This window comes from Moschus berezovskii, chromosome 6 (assembly GCF_049115385.1).
Source record: "Moschus berezovskii isolate FMDL1 chromosome 6, NW_MosBer_1.0, whole genome shotgun sequence".
NCBI classification, from domain to species: domain Eukaryota; kingdom Metazoa; phylum Chordata; class Mammalia; order Artiodactyla; family Moschidae; genus Moschus; species Moschus berezovskii.
Genome location: NC_142465.1, coordinates 68,689,773 through 68,711,257, shown reverse-complemented (window position 1 = coordinate 68,711,257; position 21,485 = coordinate 68,689,773). Strand labels below are relative to the sequence as shown.

General features: G+C 35.0%; 1 protein-coding gene across 3 annotated transcripts in view; it reads left to right on the top strand.

Annotated features, from left to right (window-relative positions):
• Positions 1-20,775, top strand: part of BLTP3B (bridge-like lipid transfer protein family member 3B) — a 92,515-nt gene extending 71,740 nt beyond the window's left edge. For all 3 annotated transcript variants that reach the window (XM_055396736.2, XM_055396737.2, XM_055396738.2), the window contains 6 exons: positions 878-1,020; positions 1,709-1,859; positions 9,080-9,333; positions 9,648-9,756; positions 15,701-15,894; positions 17,807-20,775. In XM_055396736.2, coding sequence (XP_055252711.2) covers positions 878-1,020; positions 1,709-1,859; positions 9,080-9,333; positions 9,648-9,756; positions 15,701-15,894; positions 17,807-17,941 — 986 coding nt within the window. In that variant the 3' untranslated portion in view covers positions 17,942-20,775. The remainder of the gene's footprint in view (positions 1-877; positions 1,021-1,708; positions 1,860-9,079; positions 9,334-9,647; positions 9,757-15,700; positions 15,895-17,806) is intronic.
• The last annotated feature ends 710 nt before the right edge of the window (positions 20,776-21,485 follow it).

Here is a 21,485-nt window from a genome sequence, read left to right as displayed (position 1 = left end):
TGAATGAAGATGGTATGCATTCTATAATGCATTTAGTGAAGTGTTATGAAGACTTACGATCAAGATGTTTGTAACAACAAAGTAAAACTTTGTAAAATGCTATCATGTAAGCAAAAGGGTTTAGCGAATGACTAACTTGATTGTTTTGTCATTCAGTGAATTAATCCTTGAAATCATTTTTAGAATTATTAGCTTTTCTTTTTTTTTTAATATAAAGTCAGAATCCAGGCATGATTGAAGTGAAAAAAAAAATGAGGCTTTGTTTTGTGTCTTTGACTCTTCTCGTTTTTCTTGATTCATTTTCATTTCAATAATTCTTTTTTATGGTATTTCTAAAAAGTGTTGATCTGTTATGAACACAAATTTTAAAAAGTTATCTTTTATCACAGGGAGTTTGAGAAATATTGAAAAAGAGCACATTGAGGAATTAAGGCAGGTTGGTAAGGATGGAAAACAATCACATTGACAATAGTAGTATTAATTTCATGTAGAAGAACTGTAGGATACTGAAAAGGGAAATGAAATGGCCAGACTGGGATCACTGAATGTTGGATAGAACAGAGGAGGCAAAGCTGGCTGCCCAGGAACTTCTAGTAACGCCAGCACCACACCTGCAATGGGAAGAACACAGACTGTGGTTGACTGCGGTAGACTTCTTTTCATACTAAGTTTAGGGTTTAATATCTCTAACACCTTATTGTGGAAAGTTATTTCTTGCTTTTTGCTGACTAACTGCAATTTAATTTTTCTTTGCTTCTTGTCTTCTTAAATAAGAAGAAGAAAGAGTTGAAGGAATAGTCCGTTTTGGTTAGATAAATGTAAAATTATTGGGTCTGTATAAACTGATTTTAGTTTATTTATTTTTGTCTTATTTCAGGTATTAAAAAGAATTCAACTACAATTTACCAGAGCCCAGCAGATCAGACAAATAACAGTGCAAACCTACAGAATTATGGTGAAACCTCTCCAGATGCCATCAGTACAAATTCAGAGGGTGCTCAAGAAAGTCATGATGACCTGGTAATCTTTTCAGAGATATTCTATGAAGAGAAATGCCACCAACTTTATCTCATATTCAATATGTACCCATTTATGGGCATTGATATGTAAAAGTAATTGACTGAGATTGTGGGTAATTTACTTTGCTCTTCCTACTCTTGAACTTTTTCCTTCACTCTTACTGAATTGTCATTCTCTCAATTTCAGTTTTCTAAATTTTTTTTAAAAGTTGTGTTGAAGAGGAAAGGTTCTTTTTTCCATTCTTTATGTTTTGACCTTTATTTTAATTTGATTAAATCTACTGTGAAAAAGTTTGATCGTAAGGATGATAATCAGTCCTTATGAGGGGCTGTCTACAGAAGAAATGTGTTACTGGTTTATTTTAAGCCCTCTTCAACTAATGAAGTATTCTTATGGATGCCTTAGAAAATGTGTTCAGCTTTTAATGAAAAGCTAATGAAAAATATATAACAAAACCATCATATATTTAATCTTTGTGACCTAAAGCAATTCTCTTAACTGAGCAGAAAGAAAGGAAGTGGAAGTTTATCACTGTAATATAATAACTGCTTTCTGTTGGTCATAAATATATTATTATTTTATTAAGTCACAGTTGTATTTTGAGAGGTTATAGTAGTTTCCTGTGTTTTTCCTAAATTTTGTTTTGAATTATTTGGTATACTAATATTATTTATGCAATCCTTATTAGATGTCAGTTGTGGTATTTAAAATTACTGGTGTTAATGGGGAAATTGACATCCGAGGTGAAGATACGGAAATCTGTCTTCAAGTGGACCAAGTGATACCAGATCAGTTAGGCAATATCAGTCTACGGCATTACCTTAGTCATCGTCCAGTAGGTAAGACTTTAATGTGATTTAAACTTGTTTTCTTTTTTAATATATATGACTCATCAGCATTTCTACCTTTGTTGTAAATAAATTCAAGGAAAATGATGTTTATTTATAATAATGCAAAATATTTGGTTTTTTAGATTATATTTCCATAAAGTACTTTTAAGTTATTAGAAACACAATCTATTGAAGAGGTACTCTCTAATTTCTTTTTGTTTCTGCTAAGTTTCATCTTTAATTTTTTGAGTCTTCCCATTCTTTGAAATGATAGGTTCGAAAAAACTAAGATTTTTTTCTACATGACAAGAGTGATAAAGTAATCCTGAAAGGTCAAAGTTAGTTCCACACTAGAGTAAGTGTCAGTTTTTGTATTCCATTGTCTTGTTGTTGTTAAGTCGCTTGGTCCCGTCTGACTCTTTGTGACCCTGTGGCACTACAGCAAACCAGGCTTCCCTGTCCATCACCATCTCCTGGAGCTTGCTCGAACTTATGTCCATTGAGTCGGTGATGCCATTCAACCATATCATCCTCTGTTGTCCCCTTCTCCTCCTGCCTTCAATCTTTCCCAGCATCACAGGGTCTTTTCTAATGAGTTGGGTCTTCGCATCAAGTGGCCAAAGTATTGGAGTTTCAGCTTCATCATCAGCCCTTCCAATGAATAATCAGGATTGATTTCCTTTAGGATTGACTGGTTGGATCTCCTTGCAATCCACGGGACTCTCAAGAGTCTTCTCCAACACTATAGTTCAAAAGCATCAGTTCTTCGGTGCTCAGCCTTCTTTATGGTCCAACTCTCACATCCATACCTGACTACTGGAAAAACCATAGCCTTGACTAGATGGACCTTTGTCGGCCACGAAATGTGTCTGCTTTTCAGTGCACTGTCTGTGTTTTTCATAGCTTTTCTTCCAAGGAGCAAGTGTCTTTTAATTTCATGGCTGCGGTCACCATCCATAGTGATTTTGGAACCCAATGAAAGGTTGTTGCTGAACCTTGAAAAGACACAGGGATTCTTGGCCTCCGGAGGAGAAGAAATCAATCTTAATAAATTCAAACTTAATAAAGTTTTATTAAAGTATAAAGGAGATAGAGAAAGCTTCTGACATAGGCATCAGAAGGGGGCAGAAAGAATACCCCCTTGCTAGTGTTAGCAATGGAGTTATATACTCTCCAGTGAATCAAAAGAGAGGTTGTAAAGACCTCACCAGACCTACTCCCATAATTTACATTTTAAGATAACGGGATTAGCCAGAAGTTTTAATCCAGAGACTGTCCTCAGGCAGGATACCTAATCCTAAAGAATGTAGAGGGGAAAAAAAAAGTTTGTCCTTTCTTCCTCCTTGAGAATTCCAGACCCCTCTCTCCTTGGGGACCCCTAGACTTCTTATCAGCCTGCCTAGGAAATGACTCTCTCACCAAGAAAATTAAGTCTGTCACTGTTTCCATTGTTTCCCCATCTGTTTGCCTTGAAATGATGGGACCAGATGCCATGATCTTAGTTTTTTGAATGTTGAATTATCTTGCTTTATTTTCCATTATCTTGCTTATAAGCAAGTATTTCCTGAGTCTGGTGTGGTCCTTGATATTTGGTAAAATCATGTATCCTGTTCTTGTGGGTTTTCATTCTAAGATCAACACATTCTCTAAGATACAGAGGGATATAAGCAATAAAACATGCAGTGTATGATGAGGAATACCACATTAAATCATTCCTTTTTCAAGCTTTATATGGAATTATCACTCATAGTTTTCAGTCATTTAAAGACATGAATTTATTAAAATAATTATACTGAGAAATTTAAATGACAGTGTTCAGTTTTTTAAATCTTTTGAAAAGTCACTGAGTTGTAATATTTTTCTTTGCTACATATACAGAATGCTATGTCTGATATAACACATGTTGAAATACATGCAATCCTGCATGATATCAAACAAACATGCTATCACCTCACATCCTGGGAATTGCAGGTAAATGTGCTATTTGTCGATAAACCAGCATCATAGAAGAAAATTACCTCCTGATTTTTTCTATGTGTAGGACTTGCAGTTTACAATGTATCTCCTAAAAAGAAAGTCAAGAATTTCATATTCAGTTCAGTTCAGTTCAGTCGCTCAGTCGTGTCCGACTCTCCACGACCCCATGAATCACAGCACGCCAGGCCTCCCTGTCCATCACCAACTCCCGGAGTACACTCAAACTCATGTCCACAGAGTCGGTGATGCCATCCAGCCATCTCATTCTCCGTCGTCCCCTTCTCCTCCCACCCCCAACCTTTCCCAGCATCAGAGTCTTTTCCAGTGAGTCAACTCGTCGCATGAGGTGGCCAAAGTATTGCAGTTTCAGTTTTAGCATCAGTCCCTCCAATGAACATCCAGGATTGATCTCCTTTAGAATGGACTGGTTGGATCTCCTTGCAGTCTAAGGGACTCTCAAGAGTCTTCTCCAACACCACAGTTCAAAAGCATCGATTCTTCGGCGATCAGCTTTCTTCACAGTCCAACTCTCACATCCATACATGACCACGGGAAAAACCATTGCCTTGACTAGACGGACCTTGGTTGGCAAAGTAATGTCTCTGCTTTTTAATATACTATCAAGGTTGGTCATAACTTTCCTTCCAAGGAGCAAGCGTCTTTTAATTTCATGGCTGCAATCAGCGTCTGCAGTGATTTTGGAGCCCAAAAAAATAAAGTCTGACACTGTTTCCACTGTTTTTCCATCTATTTCCCATGAAGTGATGGGACCAGATGCCGTGATCTTTGTTTTCTGAATGTTGAGCTTCAAGCCAACCTTTTCACTCTCCTCTCTCACTTTCATCAAGAGGCTTTTTAGTTCCTCTTCACTTTCTGCCATAAGGGTAGTGTCATCTTCATATCTGAGGTTATTGATATTTCTCCCAGCAATCTTGATTCCAGCTTGTGCTTCTTCCAGCCCAGCGTTCCTCATGATGTACTCTGCATATAAGTTAAATAAGCAAGGTGACAATATACAACCTTGACGTACACCTTTTCCTATTTGGAACCAGTCTGTTGTTCCATGTCCAGTTCTAACTGTTGCTTCCTGACCTGCATACAGGTTTCTCAAGAGGCAGGTCAAGTGGTCTGGGATTCCCATCTCTTTCAGAATGTTCCACAGTTTATTGTGATCGACACAGTCAAAGGCTTTGGCATAGTCAATGAAGCAGAAATAGATGTTTTTCTGAAACTCTCTTGCTTTCTCCATGATCCAGCGGATGTTGGCAATTTGATCTCTGGTGCCTCTGCCTTTTCTAAAACCTGCTTGAACATCTGGGAGTTCGCGGTTTACATACTGCTGAAGCCTGGCTTGGAGAATTTTGAGCATGACTTTACTAGCGTGTGAGATGAGTGCACTTGTGCGGTAGTTAGAGCATTCTTTGGCATTGCCTTTCTTTGGGATTGAAATGAAGACTGACCTCTTCCAGTCCTGTGGCCACTGCTGAGTTTTCCAAATCTGCTGGCATATTGAGTGCAGCACTTTCACAGCATCATCTTTCAAGACTTGGAATAGCTCAACTGGAATTCCATCACCTCCACTAGCTTTGTTCGTAGTGATGCTTTCTAAGGCCCACTTGACTTCACATTCCAAGATGTCTGGCTCTAGGTCAGTGATCACGTTATCATGACTATCTTGGTCGTGAAGATCTTTTTTGTACAGTTCTTCTGTGTATTCCTGCCACCTCTTCTTAATATCTTCTGCTTCTGTTAGGTCCATACCATTTCTGTCCTTTATCGAGCCCATCTTTGCATGAAATGTTCCCTTGGTATCTCTAATTTTCTTGAAGAGGTCTCTTGTTTTTCCTATTCTGTTGTTTTTCTCTATTTCTTCGCATTGATCACTGAGGAAGTCTTTCTTATTTCTCCTTGCTATTCTTTGGAACTCTGCATTCAGATACTTATATCTTTCCTTTTCTCCTTTGCTTTTCGCCTCCCTTCTTTTCACAGCTATTTGTAAGGCCTCCTCAGACAGCCATTTCGCTCTTTTGCATTTCTTTTCCATGGGGATGGTCTTGGTCCCTGTCTCCTGTACAATGTCACGAACCTCCGTCCAGAGTTCATCAGGCACTCTATCAATCAGATCTAGTCCCTTAAATCTATTTCTCACTTCCACTGTATAATCATAAGGGATTTGATTGAGGTCATATCTGAATGGTCTAGTGGTTTTCCCTACTTTCTTCAATTTCAGTCTGAATTTCGCAATAAGGAGTTCATGATCTGAGCCACAGTCAGCTCCTGGTCTTGTTTTCGCTAACTGTATACAGCTTCTCCATCTTTGGTTGCGAAGAATGTAATCAGTCTGATTTTGGTGTTGACCATCTGGTGATGTCCATGTGTAGAGTCTTCTCTTGTGTTGTTGGAAGAGGGTGTTTGCTATGACCAGTGCATTCTCTTGGCAAAACTCTATTAGCCTTTGCCCTGCTTCATTCCGTGCTCCAAGGCCAAATTTGCCTGTTACTCCAGGTGTTTCTTGACTTCCTACTTTTGCATTCCAGTCCCCTATAATGAAAAGGACATCTTTTTGGGGTGTTAGTTCTAAAAGGTCTTGTAGGTCTTCATAGAATCGATTAACTTTGGCTTCTTCAGCATTACTGGTTGGGGCATAGGGTTAATCCCAATAGCATACAAAATGAAAGAAGCTAGGTATTCAATGTATATAGTTGGAAAGATTTTTTAGTAGATGAAAAAACAACAAAAAAAGATGGAATGTAAAATTTCAAAAGCTAAACCCTGTTCTATACCTAACCAAACACTTTTTTGCACAGTTTTTTGCTTTATACCCCGCTTACTACCATGTCCTATTGCTTTGTTTCACCATGTTTCTAACTGTAGATATTATTTTGAAATGCCTTGTATGTATGGGTTATACAGGCAGTGCTAATACCTTATTATTTTTTTTTTTTTCCAGCTGTCTTGGTTTAAAAATAAACAAAATAACAAGAAAGAAAGGAAAGGAAAAGAGAATAAAGGGAAAAGGAGAAAAAAATAGTTTAGCTTTAACATTTAAGACATTAATAAGCCATATGAACAAAGATTGTAATTTGATCTACAGTTTATATACACTGTCACTCTGACATGAACAGTTAAAATTATAAAGTTGTTTTTGGATTTGTTTTTCTATAATAATGTGTAGAGTTTGGATCCCTTTAATGGGAAGCCTTTTTAAAGTTTCATAGCATAAGAGGTAGTAGGGAGGAGTGATTTTGTTTTATCTCTGCTCTAAATACTCTTTTTGTTCGAAATGATTCATGGCTCTCAGGTCCCTGGAATGAGTGTGTGTGTGTGTGTGTGTGTGTGTGTAGATAGACATATGTAGTTATAACATAGATAGATAAAAGGCAAAATCACATTTACCAAGTTGTTTGTTTTGAATTGTTCTTACTGTTAAATAGACAAATTAGTTAACTCTTGGTTTTCTTGGTACAGGAAAGAACATTAACCATTATGAATGTGTGGCCATTTCTTTTACCTTCTATTTTAAAAAATTAAAAATACTTGAGTTCTTAATTGTTTAAAGAATTTTTTGAGAGTTTTTTTTTTTTTTGTCCACACCATGTGGCTCGTTTTCTCTCATCTGGGATGGAACCTGGACTCTGACAAGTATTTCCCAGTGGACCACCAGGAGAATTCCCTGGGAGTCTTTTTGAACTCTTCTGATATCTGTACAGTTTATTTTGAATCTTAGCAAGTAGTGCTAGCTTTAATTAAATGTCATTTTTTATCTGAAATAAAAGTTTTAAAACAACTCACCACTTTGTGTTGTGTAAGGAGATGTATCCTTGGTGCATAAATATACATATCTTTAATTTCTTGCACCCTTCTCCCTTTCATAAATATGTATACATTTGACTTCTGTAAGACTAAAGTATTCACATACATACTGAGGGAAAATAAACATCTTTTCATCATGAATTTGATTAGTGGGTTCTTCTTATAAGGGCCCATGGGACAGATAACTTGGAACCTCAATAAATGAAATAGCTTCACCTTTCCAGAACAGTTTGTTTTTATCTCATGGGTTCTATGAATTGTGAAACTGATTGTATTTTCCCTTTGCTATTAGAAAGCTATTTTTGGTCTACCTTTGATGCAGAAATTTAAATAATGTATTTTGAGTTAATAATCTTACCACCTATCTTTACTTTTCCATTCCCTGCTTATTTTTTAATTCTGATTGTGCCATGTACGTGTTGCCTCTTATTCTTTTTCGAGCTAGATAATGTAAAATAGAGATAAATATTTATTAACCATGAGGGCCGATTCACTTAAGTAGTTTCACTAGGAACTTTTATTTTTAAAGCTGTTCTATGGGTTCTTTATTGAAATTAAACAACATTTTTTGAACTTGAGTCCTTATAACTCTGTAATCCACTCAAATTCTTTTTGGGAAAAAGGCCAAGGCATAAGTAAATATAAATATAAACATACACATATCTGTATTTCCTTTGGTATAAATGTAATTTTAAGATTGTAATTCAACAGTAATATTTTAATGAGGTTTTCTTTATTTTCCTTTCCAGTTATTTAAGGGCTCAATTTTAATAAAGAACAAACAAAACTTCAGGCTTTTGTCACTTCTTGAGAAGTGGCTTGAGTCACTTTAAATGCCATGACTATTTCTTCATCGCAATTGTCTGGTATATTATAAAAGTATAGATATGTACACACTCAGACACACTCAAAATACCTGAGTTATGAATCATGTCAGATTTATATTGTGGCATGTTTTTGCATGTTACAAACAAATAAAAAATATAGACAGCATTATTGCAGTAGAAGATTGTCTATAAAAATGGAAATTAGGGTTGAATATATGTTTTGTTACTCAGTTATATCCTACTCTTTGCACCCCAAATAGACTATAACCCACCAGACTCCTCTGTTCATGAAATTATCCCAGCAAGAATGTTGGTAGGGGTTGCCATGTTCTCCTCCAGGGGTTCTTCCTGATCCCTTCCAGGGATCTAACTCTCATTTCCTGCGGCTCCTGCATTGGCAGGAGGAATCTTTAGCATTCAGCAACCTGGGAAGCCATGTGTTACATGTGAACTGTAAATATCATTTAAATTAAGAATACATAGTAAAATTTTAATCTATTATTGGTTTAATACTATTCAAAGTGACAGTGACTTCTTAATGACAGATAATTGAGAGTGATGTTTTTGAGGTATAATACAAAGTTAAAATTTTTATTTGTTCTTTTTTCATAGGTTCGGATCATAAAGCTGTAATTCATTCTAAATCCTCTCCTGAGATTACTCTGAGATTTGAAAGTGGGCCTGGTGCTGTAATACACTCTTTGCTTGCAGAAAAGAATGGATTTCTGCAATGCCATATAGAAAACTTTAGTACTGAGTTTCTTGTGTCTTCTCTTATGAATATTCAACATTTTTTGGACGATGAAACAGTTGCAACAGTGATGCCAATGAAAATACAAGTTTCTAACACAAAAATAAATTTAAAAGTATGTTAACAAATATTTTTGTATTTTCATTTTATAAATGTTCATTTAACCTACTGGACTTTGATTCATGCCTAACAATATGAACTTGGTCCTTGCGGTGATGGTGTAGAGATTCTTCTTAGAAATTAGAAAATATAAAAATAGAGTGGGCAGTTTTCTCACTGTATCAACTAAAGCATATTAAAGATATATTCCTAACTCATTAAAAATATTTTTGGCAGAAGTAGTGTTTAAGAAAATGATTAATTGAAAATGATTGATTTTTATCTTTTACTTCAATAGCAACATGCCAATACTATTTCTCTTTCCCGTAGGATGACAGTCCTCGTAGTAGTACAATATCCCTTGAACCAGCTCCTGTTACTGTTCATATTGATCATCTTGTGGTAGAGAGAAATGATGATGGCTCTTTTCATATCAGAGGTATATACGAAAACAGTTTAAGTGAACACCTACTGAAATTTGAAATTGTTTACATGCTGATTATTTTTTTGCCTCATACTTTTTCTATACTATTTTATATTTATGTACATATGTATTCGTAGATGATTGAGGGACACTTAGTACCTTGTGATAAAATATCCATGTATGAACCTCTACCTCAGAAATAACTCATCTACAATTGATTTAGTATCTATTCTACAAATGTGTTTTGAATGAAATCCTTCCTGGGTTAATTCACACTTCTACTTTTCAGTGAACCCTTCTACATAACCTATTGTGACTTCTTAAAATTCTTGAGTACTTATTTGCCATATATTAGTTACTTTATAGTATATTGCTGTGTATTTAGTTCTGCTTAAATTTTGTATCTCCATCCTAATAGGATTTTTAAGGTCTCTAATGTAAGGACTATGTCTTGTAAAGTAGTGTGGAGAGAGCTTGAGTTGATAGACTTAGGTTTTCTAAGTTTCACTTTATTAATGGAGGGTGAAATGTGAGGGACTAAAAAGAGGCAAACTAGAAAACTCTGTAGCCAGTAACCATGAGAGAACTATTGCTGAGGTGGAATCAGTTTGTGGGGAACTCTTGATTGAAGAGTCTTCCTCTCTGAAGTTGGGGAACAACTGCAGCAAACATAGAAGTCAGACCAAAAAAGATCAAAATGGCAGCTTCATTACTGATAAAAGCTCAGGCGAAGATAGCTTCGGTGTGAGAAGATAGGCTTGCTGTATGGCTGTTGCTCCCAGATACTTTAAGATCTCCAAACTTCAAGTTTTATCTTGTAAGAAAGCAGAACAGAATGTTCTAGTACTTCAGAGTGAAGAAAAGTTGAGACTTTTAAAGAAATATAATTAATATCCTCAGAGAGATAATAAGATTTTGAACTCAAACAGGAACAAGCTTTAATGGAAAATAACTACTTAGAAATCATTAAAAATTAAAAACCTCATCTTTTAAGTAAAAAATAATAGGTCACCTAAAATCTTATCAGCTCTACCCTCAAGAGATACCCAGAGTCAGATCTGAGTCATACAATATGTTGCCTTCTCAGATTGGCTTCTTTTACTAAGTAATATGATTTAAGGTTTCTCCATGTCTTTTTAAGGCTTACTAGCTCATTTCCTCTTACTGCTGAATAATATTCCATTGTCTGATGTAACACAATTTATTTCACCTACTGTAGGACATCTTGGTTACTTCCTTATTTGGTCAATCAGAATAAAATTGCTGTAAAGAATTGTGTGGACATAAGTTTTCAGGGCCTTATGGGTAAATACAATAAACTGTGGAACATTCTGAAAGAGATGGGAATACCAGACCACCTGACCTGCCTCTTGAGAAATCTGTATGCGGGTCAGGAAGCAACAGTTAGAACTGGACATGGAACAACAGACTGGTTCCAAATAGGAAAAGGAGTACGTCAAGGTTGTATACTGTCACCCTGCTTATTTAACCTATATGCAGAGTACATCATGAGGAACACTGGGCTGGAAGAAGCACAAGCTGGAATCAAGATTGCCGGGAGAAATATCAATAACCTCAGATATGCAGATGACACCACCCTTATGGCAGAAAGTGAAGAGGAACTCAAAGGCCTCTTGATGAAAGTGAAAGAGGAGAGTGAAAAAGTTGGCTTGAAGCTCAACATTCAGAAAACAAAGATCATGGCATCTGGTCCCATCACTTCATGGGAAATAGATGGGGAAACAGTGGAAACAGTGTCAGACTTTATTTTTTGGGGCTCCAAAATCACTGCAGATGCTGATTGCAGCCATGAAATTAAAAGACGCTTACTCCCTGAAAGGAAAGTTATGACCAACCTAGATAGCATATTAAAAAGCAGAGACATCACTTTGCCAACCAAGGTCTGTCTAGTCAAGGCTATGGTTTTTCCAGTGGTCATGTATGGATGTGAGAGTTGGACTGTGAAGAAATCTGATTGCCGAAGAATTGATGCTTTTGAACTGTGGTGCTGGAGAAGACTCTTGAGAGTCCCTTGGACTGCAAGGAGATCCAACCAGTCCATTCTAGAGGAGATCAATCCTGGGTGTTCATTGGAAGGACTGATGCTAAAGCTGAAACTCCAGTACTTTGGCCACCTCATGCGACGAGTTGACTCACTGGAAAAGAGTCTGATGCTGGGAGGGATTGGGGGTGGGAGGAGACGGGGACAACAGAGAATGAGATGGCTGGATGGCATCACCGAATCAATGGACATGAGTTTGAGAGAACTCTGGGAGTTGGTGATGGACGGACAGGGAGGCCTGGTGTGCTGTGATTCATGGGGTCGCAAAGAGTTGGACACGACTGAGCGACTGAACTGAACTGAACTGATGGGTAAATACAAAGGAGTGTGATTGCTGGGTCTTATGGTCAAGAGTATGTTTAGTTTTGGAAGAAAGTGATTGTACCATTTTACATTCTCACCAGCAGTAAATGAGAATTCTTGTTGCTCTGTGTCTGTGTTTAGATTTGGTGGTGTCAATGTTCTGTATATTGGCCATTCTAAATAGGTGTGTAGTGGTATGCTGTTGTCTGAATGTGCATTTCCCTGATGACATATTATATACAGTGCCTTTTCATATGCTGATTCGCCGTTTGTTTATTTTCTTTTCTGAGGTGCCTGTTAAAGTCATTGGCCCCAGAGAGAAATTTTATATTGATAAAAGATCTCCTAAAACGTAGCTTAGTCATAAGAAATGTATGTATCCATGTAACAGCATAACTGAAAATGTATAAAAGAAAGCTGTTTGAATTAAAGAGAAATGGAATCATAGCATATTGAGATACTACTGTCATAGACAAAGTTTTTAACATACCTCTGTGTGTGTATGTGTGTATAAGATGTTATGGAAAAACCCGAATGAACTTTTTAGCCAACCCAAAATCTATATATACACACAGATATATATATGTATGTAAATATAAATTTGAATTTAGCAAACAGGTAATTTCAGATACCCATGAATGAATTTTGCTATCTGCCACAACATGGATGGACTTGGAGAATATTAAGCTTAGTGAAGTAAGTCAGAGAAAAAGAAATACTATCTGATTTAACCTACGTGTGGAATCTGAACGGTACTACAAGTGGGTGGATGAGCAGAACAGAAACAGATTCACAGTTAGCCCTCCTTTTTTATCTCCAGTTAGGTCTGCCTCCCTCTCCTTTTTTTCCCACGCTTGTTCTTTCTTCTCCTCTCTCTAAATCTCCCCTCCCTTTTTCTGCGCCTCAATCTTTTCCTCTTTCCATATTTCTTCCTCTTCTCTTCTTTCTCTCCCCTCCCCTTTTCTCTCATCTCACCTCCCAGTGTTTGAAATAAAATGGGTTTCAGGATTATTTTGGTCAGTGGCTTTTCATTATTCTTAGGATCCCGTGAGTGGTGAGAGATATAGGCTAAATAGAATGGGCTTTGGACCCTGTTTTCCTCACTACAGCCTATGTAACAACCTGTTTTTTTGTTTTTACTTTATATTAGCATTCTATATCAGATTTCATTTAGAAGAAGGGTTTTGCTCTTCTAAGTTTGAAAGCCAAAAGTATATGGTAAACTCATAATGAAGTCAAATTTTAGGGGTGTTACTAGTTTTTTGAGTTTGAAGGAGTAGAAGATTTGACTTTTCCATGGCATAGTACTTTAGGATTTCCCTTACAGTCCCTACCAAGCTGAATGGTATGCTAGTCTGAGCCAGTACGACAGTTCTTGTGTATTTTTTCTAACTAATATTACTAAAAGCAATCAGTGGACAATATTGTAAACAGTAGTCTCTGATTTGAGACTTCTGTAATATGAATTCAAGAACAGACCAAAACTCAATTCAGTGACATTTACCCATGTAGATAAAACTATTTTGATACATAAAAAATTGGGGTAAAATTATTAGAATCATTATGAAGGGTAATTTGGCGATATGAACAAATGCTTTAAAAAGTATTTTTGTTCTTTGACCTAGCTGATACCTTCTAGGAATGTTTTTAAGGGGAAAAATTATGTTGAACAGATATTACTCTTCTATCTTCTGAATATAATTTGGTTTGAGGGACTATCTCTCTGTCATGACAGTTAAGTGTGGTTTTGGTTGAACCTGACAATCATATGGCCCTGTCACTAAAGTGGGAAAGGGAAAAAGATTTCAGCCCTTGGGACACTGAATGATAACATGAATGGACTGTGAACCAAGCATTCTGAGTCTTTTGTCTGTGAATTGAAAATGACACTGAGAGCGAAGGGGGTCACAGGCTGTAAAACTCACTTGTTTGGTCACTAGAGGTTACCTTTGCCATCATATGACTGGACTAACACAGAAGAAGAGAGAAGTGGACCTGAGAAGTAGATAGAGTCAGGTTCCTAAAATGACACTCCTGAGGACATCATATGAATTCCAATATCTGTCCATACCTGAAGCACCATCACTTTGACTCTGCTATTATGGAAACAAATACATTTCCTTGTTTAAAAACAAGTTTGACTTGGGCTTCTGTTCACTTGCAACCTAAATGCTCTGACTCTCTGTGATCCAAAAAGTTAGAAACAGTGTTGATTTGTAAAAGTATTTCCTGTCTTTTCGATAACATTTTAAATGGAACTGTTTTCTTAATTTAATTTGGAATTATTCATTGTAAGTGCTTAGAAAACAATTGATTTTTGTATATTGATCATATATCCTGCAGACTTGCTAAGCTTTTTCATTAGCTCTGCGAGTTTTTAGTGGATTCTGTCTTTTTTTTTCCTATGTACAAGATCATGTCATCTGTGAATGGAGATAGTTTTACTTCTTCCTTGCTAAACTGGATGCCTTTTATTTCCTTTTCTTGCCTAATTACCTTGCCTGGTACCTCTGGGACAGTGTCGAGTAAAAGTATTGAGAGCAAACATCATTGTCTTTTTCCCAATATTAGGGGAAAAACATCCAGTCTTTTACCATTGAGTGTGATATTAGCTGTGGAATTTTTGAAAATTTCCTTTAACAGCTTGAGGAACTGCTATTCCTGGTTTGCTGTTTTTATTATGAGAAAGTACTGGATTTTGTCAAATTTTTTTTTCTGCATCTGTTGAGATGACCATATGGCTTTTGTTTTATTCTGTTTTGTTGATGTGATGTACTACATTAATTTATTTCTTGAATGTTAAATCAATCTTGTACTCCTCGGGTAGATCTCACTTGGCCGTGGCCTATAATTATTTTTATTATATTGCTGGGTTCAGTTTGCTAATGTTTATTGAGGGTTTTATTTATTTATTTATATAAGTATATTGATTTTAGTTTACTTTTTTTTTTATTTCTTTGGTTTTGGAATCAGGGTAATACTGGTTTTATAGAGTGAGTTAAAAAAGTGCTCCTCTTCTGTTTTTTGGAAGAGTTTGTAAAGATTTGGTATTAATTCTTTTAATGTTTGGTAGAATTCACTGATGAAGCCATATCTGGGCCTGGGCTTTTCTCTGAATAGTTTTTTGTTTTGTTTTTGATTACTGATTTAGTCTGTTTCTTATTGAGTCTGTTTTGGTAGTTTGTGTCTTTGTAGAAGTTTTTCTGCCTTGTCTAAGTTATCTAATTTATTGGTATACAGTTCTTCACAGTATTCCTATATAATTATTTTTATTTCTGTTAAAGGGACAATAGTAATGTCCCTTCTTTCATTTCTGATTCTAGTAATTTTTTTCTTTTTATCTTTTATTTCTTGCTCTGTATAACTAAGGTTTTTTTCAATTTTATTCTTTTTTTCAACAGATGAGCTTTTGATTTTGAGTTTGTTAATCTTTCCAATGAATGAGCTTTTTCTTTATTTGACTTTATTGTTTTTTGTGTCATAATAATGTCTTCATACTAAGACATACTCATTTTAAATTAGGTTTTCACAAGAGAACTTAAGATTTGTCAAGTATTTAGAAATGTTATCTGAATATTTTATATGTTTGATTAGATTCTCAGATGCTTAACACTAGAAATGATTTGGAAGAAAATGTCAAAAGTGATTCATTGCTACATACCAGTGGAAAGTGTGATCTGAAGAAAGAACCCAGTGTCACTCAAGCCACTCAGACGAGCCCAGAAGTTCCTTGGCCTTCGCAGTCAGCCAACTTTCCTGAGTGCTCTTTTGATTTTACTAGGGAACAGGTAATGGGAAACCTAGTTCATACTCATTCAGTTCAGCAATTAACATAATTATTAGGCATTATTTATTTACTTTTTTAAATCACATTTGTTGAGTGCTTGTTATGGACTAGGCAGTTAGTTGATACAGTGTTGAACAAGGTATGGCCATTCCCAGCCTTCACAGAAGTTGTAGTCTAATAGAAGATAAAGGAGGAAATGTGGGAGAGTGCCATTTCTGGCATCTGCGAAGGCTATTTAGAGGATATATTCATTTTCATGTCTTATTTTTAAGTTACAAGAGTACTGTAATACCTCAGAACTTTGGAAAAATATTTTAAAACAGCTCTGACATATTGTAACCTCCGATAGTGCTATAAGTATTTTTAAATTTTTTCCTCTCAGTCTCTTTCCATAATTTTTCTAAACAATTGCTATCCTAGTATATATGCTGTGGGGCTTCCCTGGTGACTCATATGGTAGAGAATCTGCCTGCAGTGGGGGAGACCCAGATTTAATCCCTAGGTTGGGAAGATCCCCTGGAGAAGGAAATGGCAACCCACTCCAGTATTCTTGCCTGGAGAACTCCATGGATAGAGGAGCCTGGCAATGGGTAGAGGAGCCTGGCGGGCTATACAGTCCATGAGGTTGCAGAGTCTGATACGACTGATGGACTAACACTTTCACACTTAATATATACTGTGCTTTTTGCTTAATATTGTTTAACAGATGTTTTCTATATTGCTGCAAATGCTTCATCTATTTTATTTTATATTTATTGAAGTATAGTCAGTGCTTCATATTTATTGTTAATGGCAGATTAATGTGGGTGTGGCTATATTATCATTTCTAAAGGTTACTCTTAACATTTATTAACATTTGAGTTGCTTCTTATTTTTTGCTGTTATAAAATTCTATCCAGCAGAATTTTAATTCTCTATGATGAAACTATAGAATGAGTTTATTCATCTATTTAGCAGGATTTGTTCAATGTCAGCTCTAAGCTAAGGATATAGAATTGGAAGAGAATACTGCTCCCTATCAATTGAGAAACTCAAAATTGAATGGGAAAGTAGAAGTGTGTAAACAGTAGTCACAACATACATGTGTTATATGTACTAGAGTTTAGGGAAGTATGGTAAAATACCCAATTTGGTCTGTGAGACAGGCATTCTTAAGGTGCAGCTAAAAGAAATCTGAGAACTCTTTGAAGTTGAATGCATATATTTTAATGTATCTATGTAAATGCTTTTTCCTGTGGAGAAGGTTTTATCACATTTTCCTGATTAGGGATTAGGGAATGGTTCTAAGAGGATTGAACTGAGTCTTAGTGAGAGAAGACCTATTGACATCTAGATGAAAATGTCCAGTGAGATCTTCAGAATGTGGATCTGGAGCTCAAGAGAGGCTTGCCCTATATCAGACTATACATAATTGTTGGAGCCACAGGAGTAGAAGAGACCATCTAAGAGAGTGACTCAAGTGATGAGAGAAGACAACCAATTATGAACTTTAATAGAATGCAAAAAATTTAAGAGTTCTTAAACATCAGAGGGAAAGATGAAAAGTCCATAGGTAGAGCAGTATAAAAAAGAAATATCTGTGACGTAAATGGTGAAAGAGGAGAGAGGCTTAGCAAGGAGAAATGAGGTCAGCAGCATCTTAAGGGACATTGAAATTAAACAAAATCACTGTTAGATTTGGAACTTAGGAGTTAATTCGTGTTTTAAATTGCTGGGTCAAAACTTATGGACTTTTGTAAGTGCTTGGTATGTGTTTCTAAATAACTTCTCAGAGCACTTTACAGCTTAAGTGCACCCTCACCAGCATTGGGTAATGTTGCTGACTTGTGGGTCACACTTTTAGATACTGTATAAATAGTCTGTATTTCCTGAAAATGGTTACAATTTCTTATTTTCCAAATTTATCATTTCAGCTCATGGAAGAGAATGAATCACTTAAACAAGAATTGGCTAAAGCTAAAACGGCTCTTGCAGAGGCTCACTTAGAAAAAGATGCTCTTCTCCATCAGTTGAATATCAGGAGTGGCAGCCAGAAACTCAAGTTATAGCTTTGGAGTGTGGAGGTTATATTTATAATGTGATGTTACCAATTAATGGGAAACTTTCCTTTTCATGAAAAGACAATAAAATAAAATAGAATGTGATGAAGTGGTGACTATTCCAAAACCAGTTTGGAAAATACTAGGTACGGGCATTACAATCTTTTGGTTGTTTTGTGTTTTAGGGTTTAACCCTCTTTTAAACTGGTGTGATATAGGGGAAGTCAGTGCATACTGTTAAGATGAATTCTATGCCTCATGAATAGAAGATGTCATTTCCTAATTTTGATATTACATTACAGACATTTTTTAAAAAGAAAAATGAAAATCTGTTGTGTTCTCACAGATTGCTGAATTTATTTATCACTTTGTTAATAATTTGCGATTATTTACAGAGATTCAGATGCTTTTAGGGCTAATGTAAAATAAAAGGAGGCTTGCATTTTAAGTGTTACTAAAATTATGTACTTAAATCTATAACTGTTACTGTAAAAAAAAGTCCAATCAAATTAATAAATTATCTAATTGCTGGGTTTGAAAACTCTGGAAAATCATCACCCTACGGAACGTAGGAGGTAACTTTAAAATGAAAAAGAATCATTTTAAGTGATGGGTAAGCTGTATAGGTTGAAGCTATAGTTTTCAACAAAGAAGATGGCACAAATGTTAAAATAAAAAGCACAAACTGTAAAAAAGCAAAGCATTAGAGTATATGGCCAACTGATTTAAAAAGCATTACTTGTACATTCCTTTAAACATGTATTGTTAGAAGTCAAAGAGTAATTTAACTATCCTGCTAAGTTTGGCAGCATTTGTAACTATAAGAATTTTAATTAATACTATTTATATTATTTCTTTATCTTCATCTTTCCTCTATTTAAGGAGGGGACTGTTTTCAGAGAATTTTCTTTCCACATACATAAAATGATTTCATACCATTCCTACAGTATCTTAACAGGTGGTTGTCTGCACATGTCGAATTTATAATGCTAGTTTGATTAAAGTTCTGTGTGACTTATATATTGAAATAAGAATAACTGGTAAATTTTGAATTCTATTTTCTAGGGATTGTTAAGTTTGAAACCGACATGAGAGAGAGTCTCAATCATGCATTATGAAATAAAAGTTTATGAGTATTTAAGAAACAGAGGCTTTTAACCATTTAAAATATATTTCTGGTAGAATTAAACTAAGTAAGGTCTATTTTAAAATTCACATTCTTAAACATAAATATATTCAAGATAGAACTGAAACAGCTGGACTGCTCTTTATTTGATTTACTTGAAAATTTTCAAATTTTGGACCACATTAGGATACTTTATGGTGCTTTGCTTGTTTGGCATGACTTATATAGCCATCCCTATATCTAAATACTTGGAAGGAAATATGTTTCATTTTACATTAAGTGTTAGAGTGATTTTAGATTTTATTGCAAATGGTACTGGCCTTTTTTTTTTTTTGTCTTTAATGTCCATTTTCATTAACTTTATTTAAAAATACAGGCTGTGTTTTGGGAGCTAAGGATATAGCAAAGAACAAGTTAAATAATGTTATTATTTTACCTCAGAGTATTTTAGAAATCATGTTAAACCATTTTAATCTAAGACTGTTGTACAGTTTTAGATTAAATGCAAAGGTCTAATTAAATGTTTTGAATGTATAGCTTATATCCTTAGTAGAGTACTTTTGATCTATAGGTATATATTTCAACAAAAGCAGTCTCTATTATAGAAAAGCAGGATTGATGGTACATGAACTTCTCTAGAACTTGCAGTGTTTTTCAGATTTGACATATTTGCTTCATATGAACTTTAAATTTATGATGTATTATAATTACTTACTGTTATAGATCCTGAATGTTTTTCTTATTTTCAATTTATTTGGCCATCTCAAGAAAATCATATAAACAGGAGAGATAATAATTAATATGAAGCTGAATATTCTATATGCTTTGTTAGATTTTTAAAAATTTATAGTGATTAATATTTTTATAGAAATTTAAAATTCATAAATCATTTCCAAAAACACTGTATAATTCCCACAACAAGTCTGGGAGGTAGGTGTTGTTTACATTTTAAAAGTTTAATAAAGACCTTATGGCTCAGAATGAACAAATGACTTGACTGAAATCACAATTAATAACCTGCTCTTTTCACTGAAATCCCAATTATATGTTTTTATTTAACCTTATTCCTTCTTTCACATATTTTTCCAGAGGTAGGGAAAGGAATCACTTATTGGTCTTTTATCTTTTTATTTTAAGATGAATATAATGCTTTTAAAACATGTGTGTGTATATAAAAACAAACTACTTGAAAAATAAGGGGAGAATTTTGTTTAAGTTCAGTTCAGTTCAGTTCAGTCGCTCAGTCGTGTCCGACTCTCTGCGACCCCATGAATCACAGCACGCCAGGCCTCCCTGTATATCACCAATTAGTCTCAATCTTTTTTGCTGTATGAGAAATATAAGAATCAACCTGTAATAAACTTTATCAAAGTTTTTAAATGACCACAAATTAAAATTAAAGTTGCCTTGTCTTTGCTAAATCCCTAACAGAGATGTTAGTAATCAGGGGAAGAAAATTATATTAGTGTTTTTCTTTTAAATTTCATATATGCAAAAAACATATTCTTGGTATTGTAATTTTATCTTTTCTCATTGTAGAGTTCAAAAGATCACCATGTGACACTAGTTGTAATGAAACATTATTATTTAAGCCATGTAAGAATAGCTTTATATGATTGCAGGCAAATATATGTGACAAAAATAATCACAAACTTCTTTTGGGTTTTTATTGTAGTTATTTTTATTCAGTACTTGTCAATACAAGGGTTAAATATTCCTCTTTAAGTTTTTATTAATGTATCCAATCTAAGGTTCCACCATCACAGTGGTTCCCAAGTTAGTAACCTAGGACTTCCTCTGTCTAACCAGCACCCCCAATCAATTCATTACCACATCCTTTCATTTTACCTAGTAAATTTGTCTACTTCTCTTCATTTACCACCTTTCTAATCTAAGCTAACATTAGCACTTTTTGCCTGCAGTTACTTCTGTAGCCTCCTAATTGGTCTTCCTAAGCTACACTGACCTTTCTGATTCATTTTTATACTGCAGGCAGAATCTTTTTTAAGTGTAGTTTTAATCAAGGTAACTCACCTAAACCTAGATGGAAACAAAAATATTTTATGTTACCTATGATATCAATTATTAGGGCTGCTATTTATAATTCTGGACATTGAAGAGTTAATATCTCAAAAACATTAAAGCAGTGACTGGCACATCACCTTAAAATCATTTAAGAGAGGTTAGTTATTACTACTTCTTAGTTTCATTGTGCTCCTTGTTTCACTTACTTTGTATTTGACTCTTACTGCACTTCAAATATCTGAAATTAGTGAGAATTAAAGTGCTTCTTCCACCAAAGGACTCTTTGTTCATGCTATTCTTTTGCTTGAAATACCTTCATCACTTAGTTAACTCCTATTTGTCTTTCAGATCTCAGCTCATTCATCACTTCTTCAGGGAAGCATTCCCTAATTTTTTTCAGAG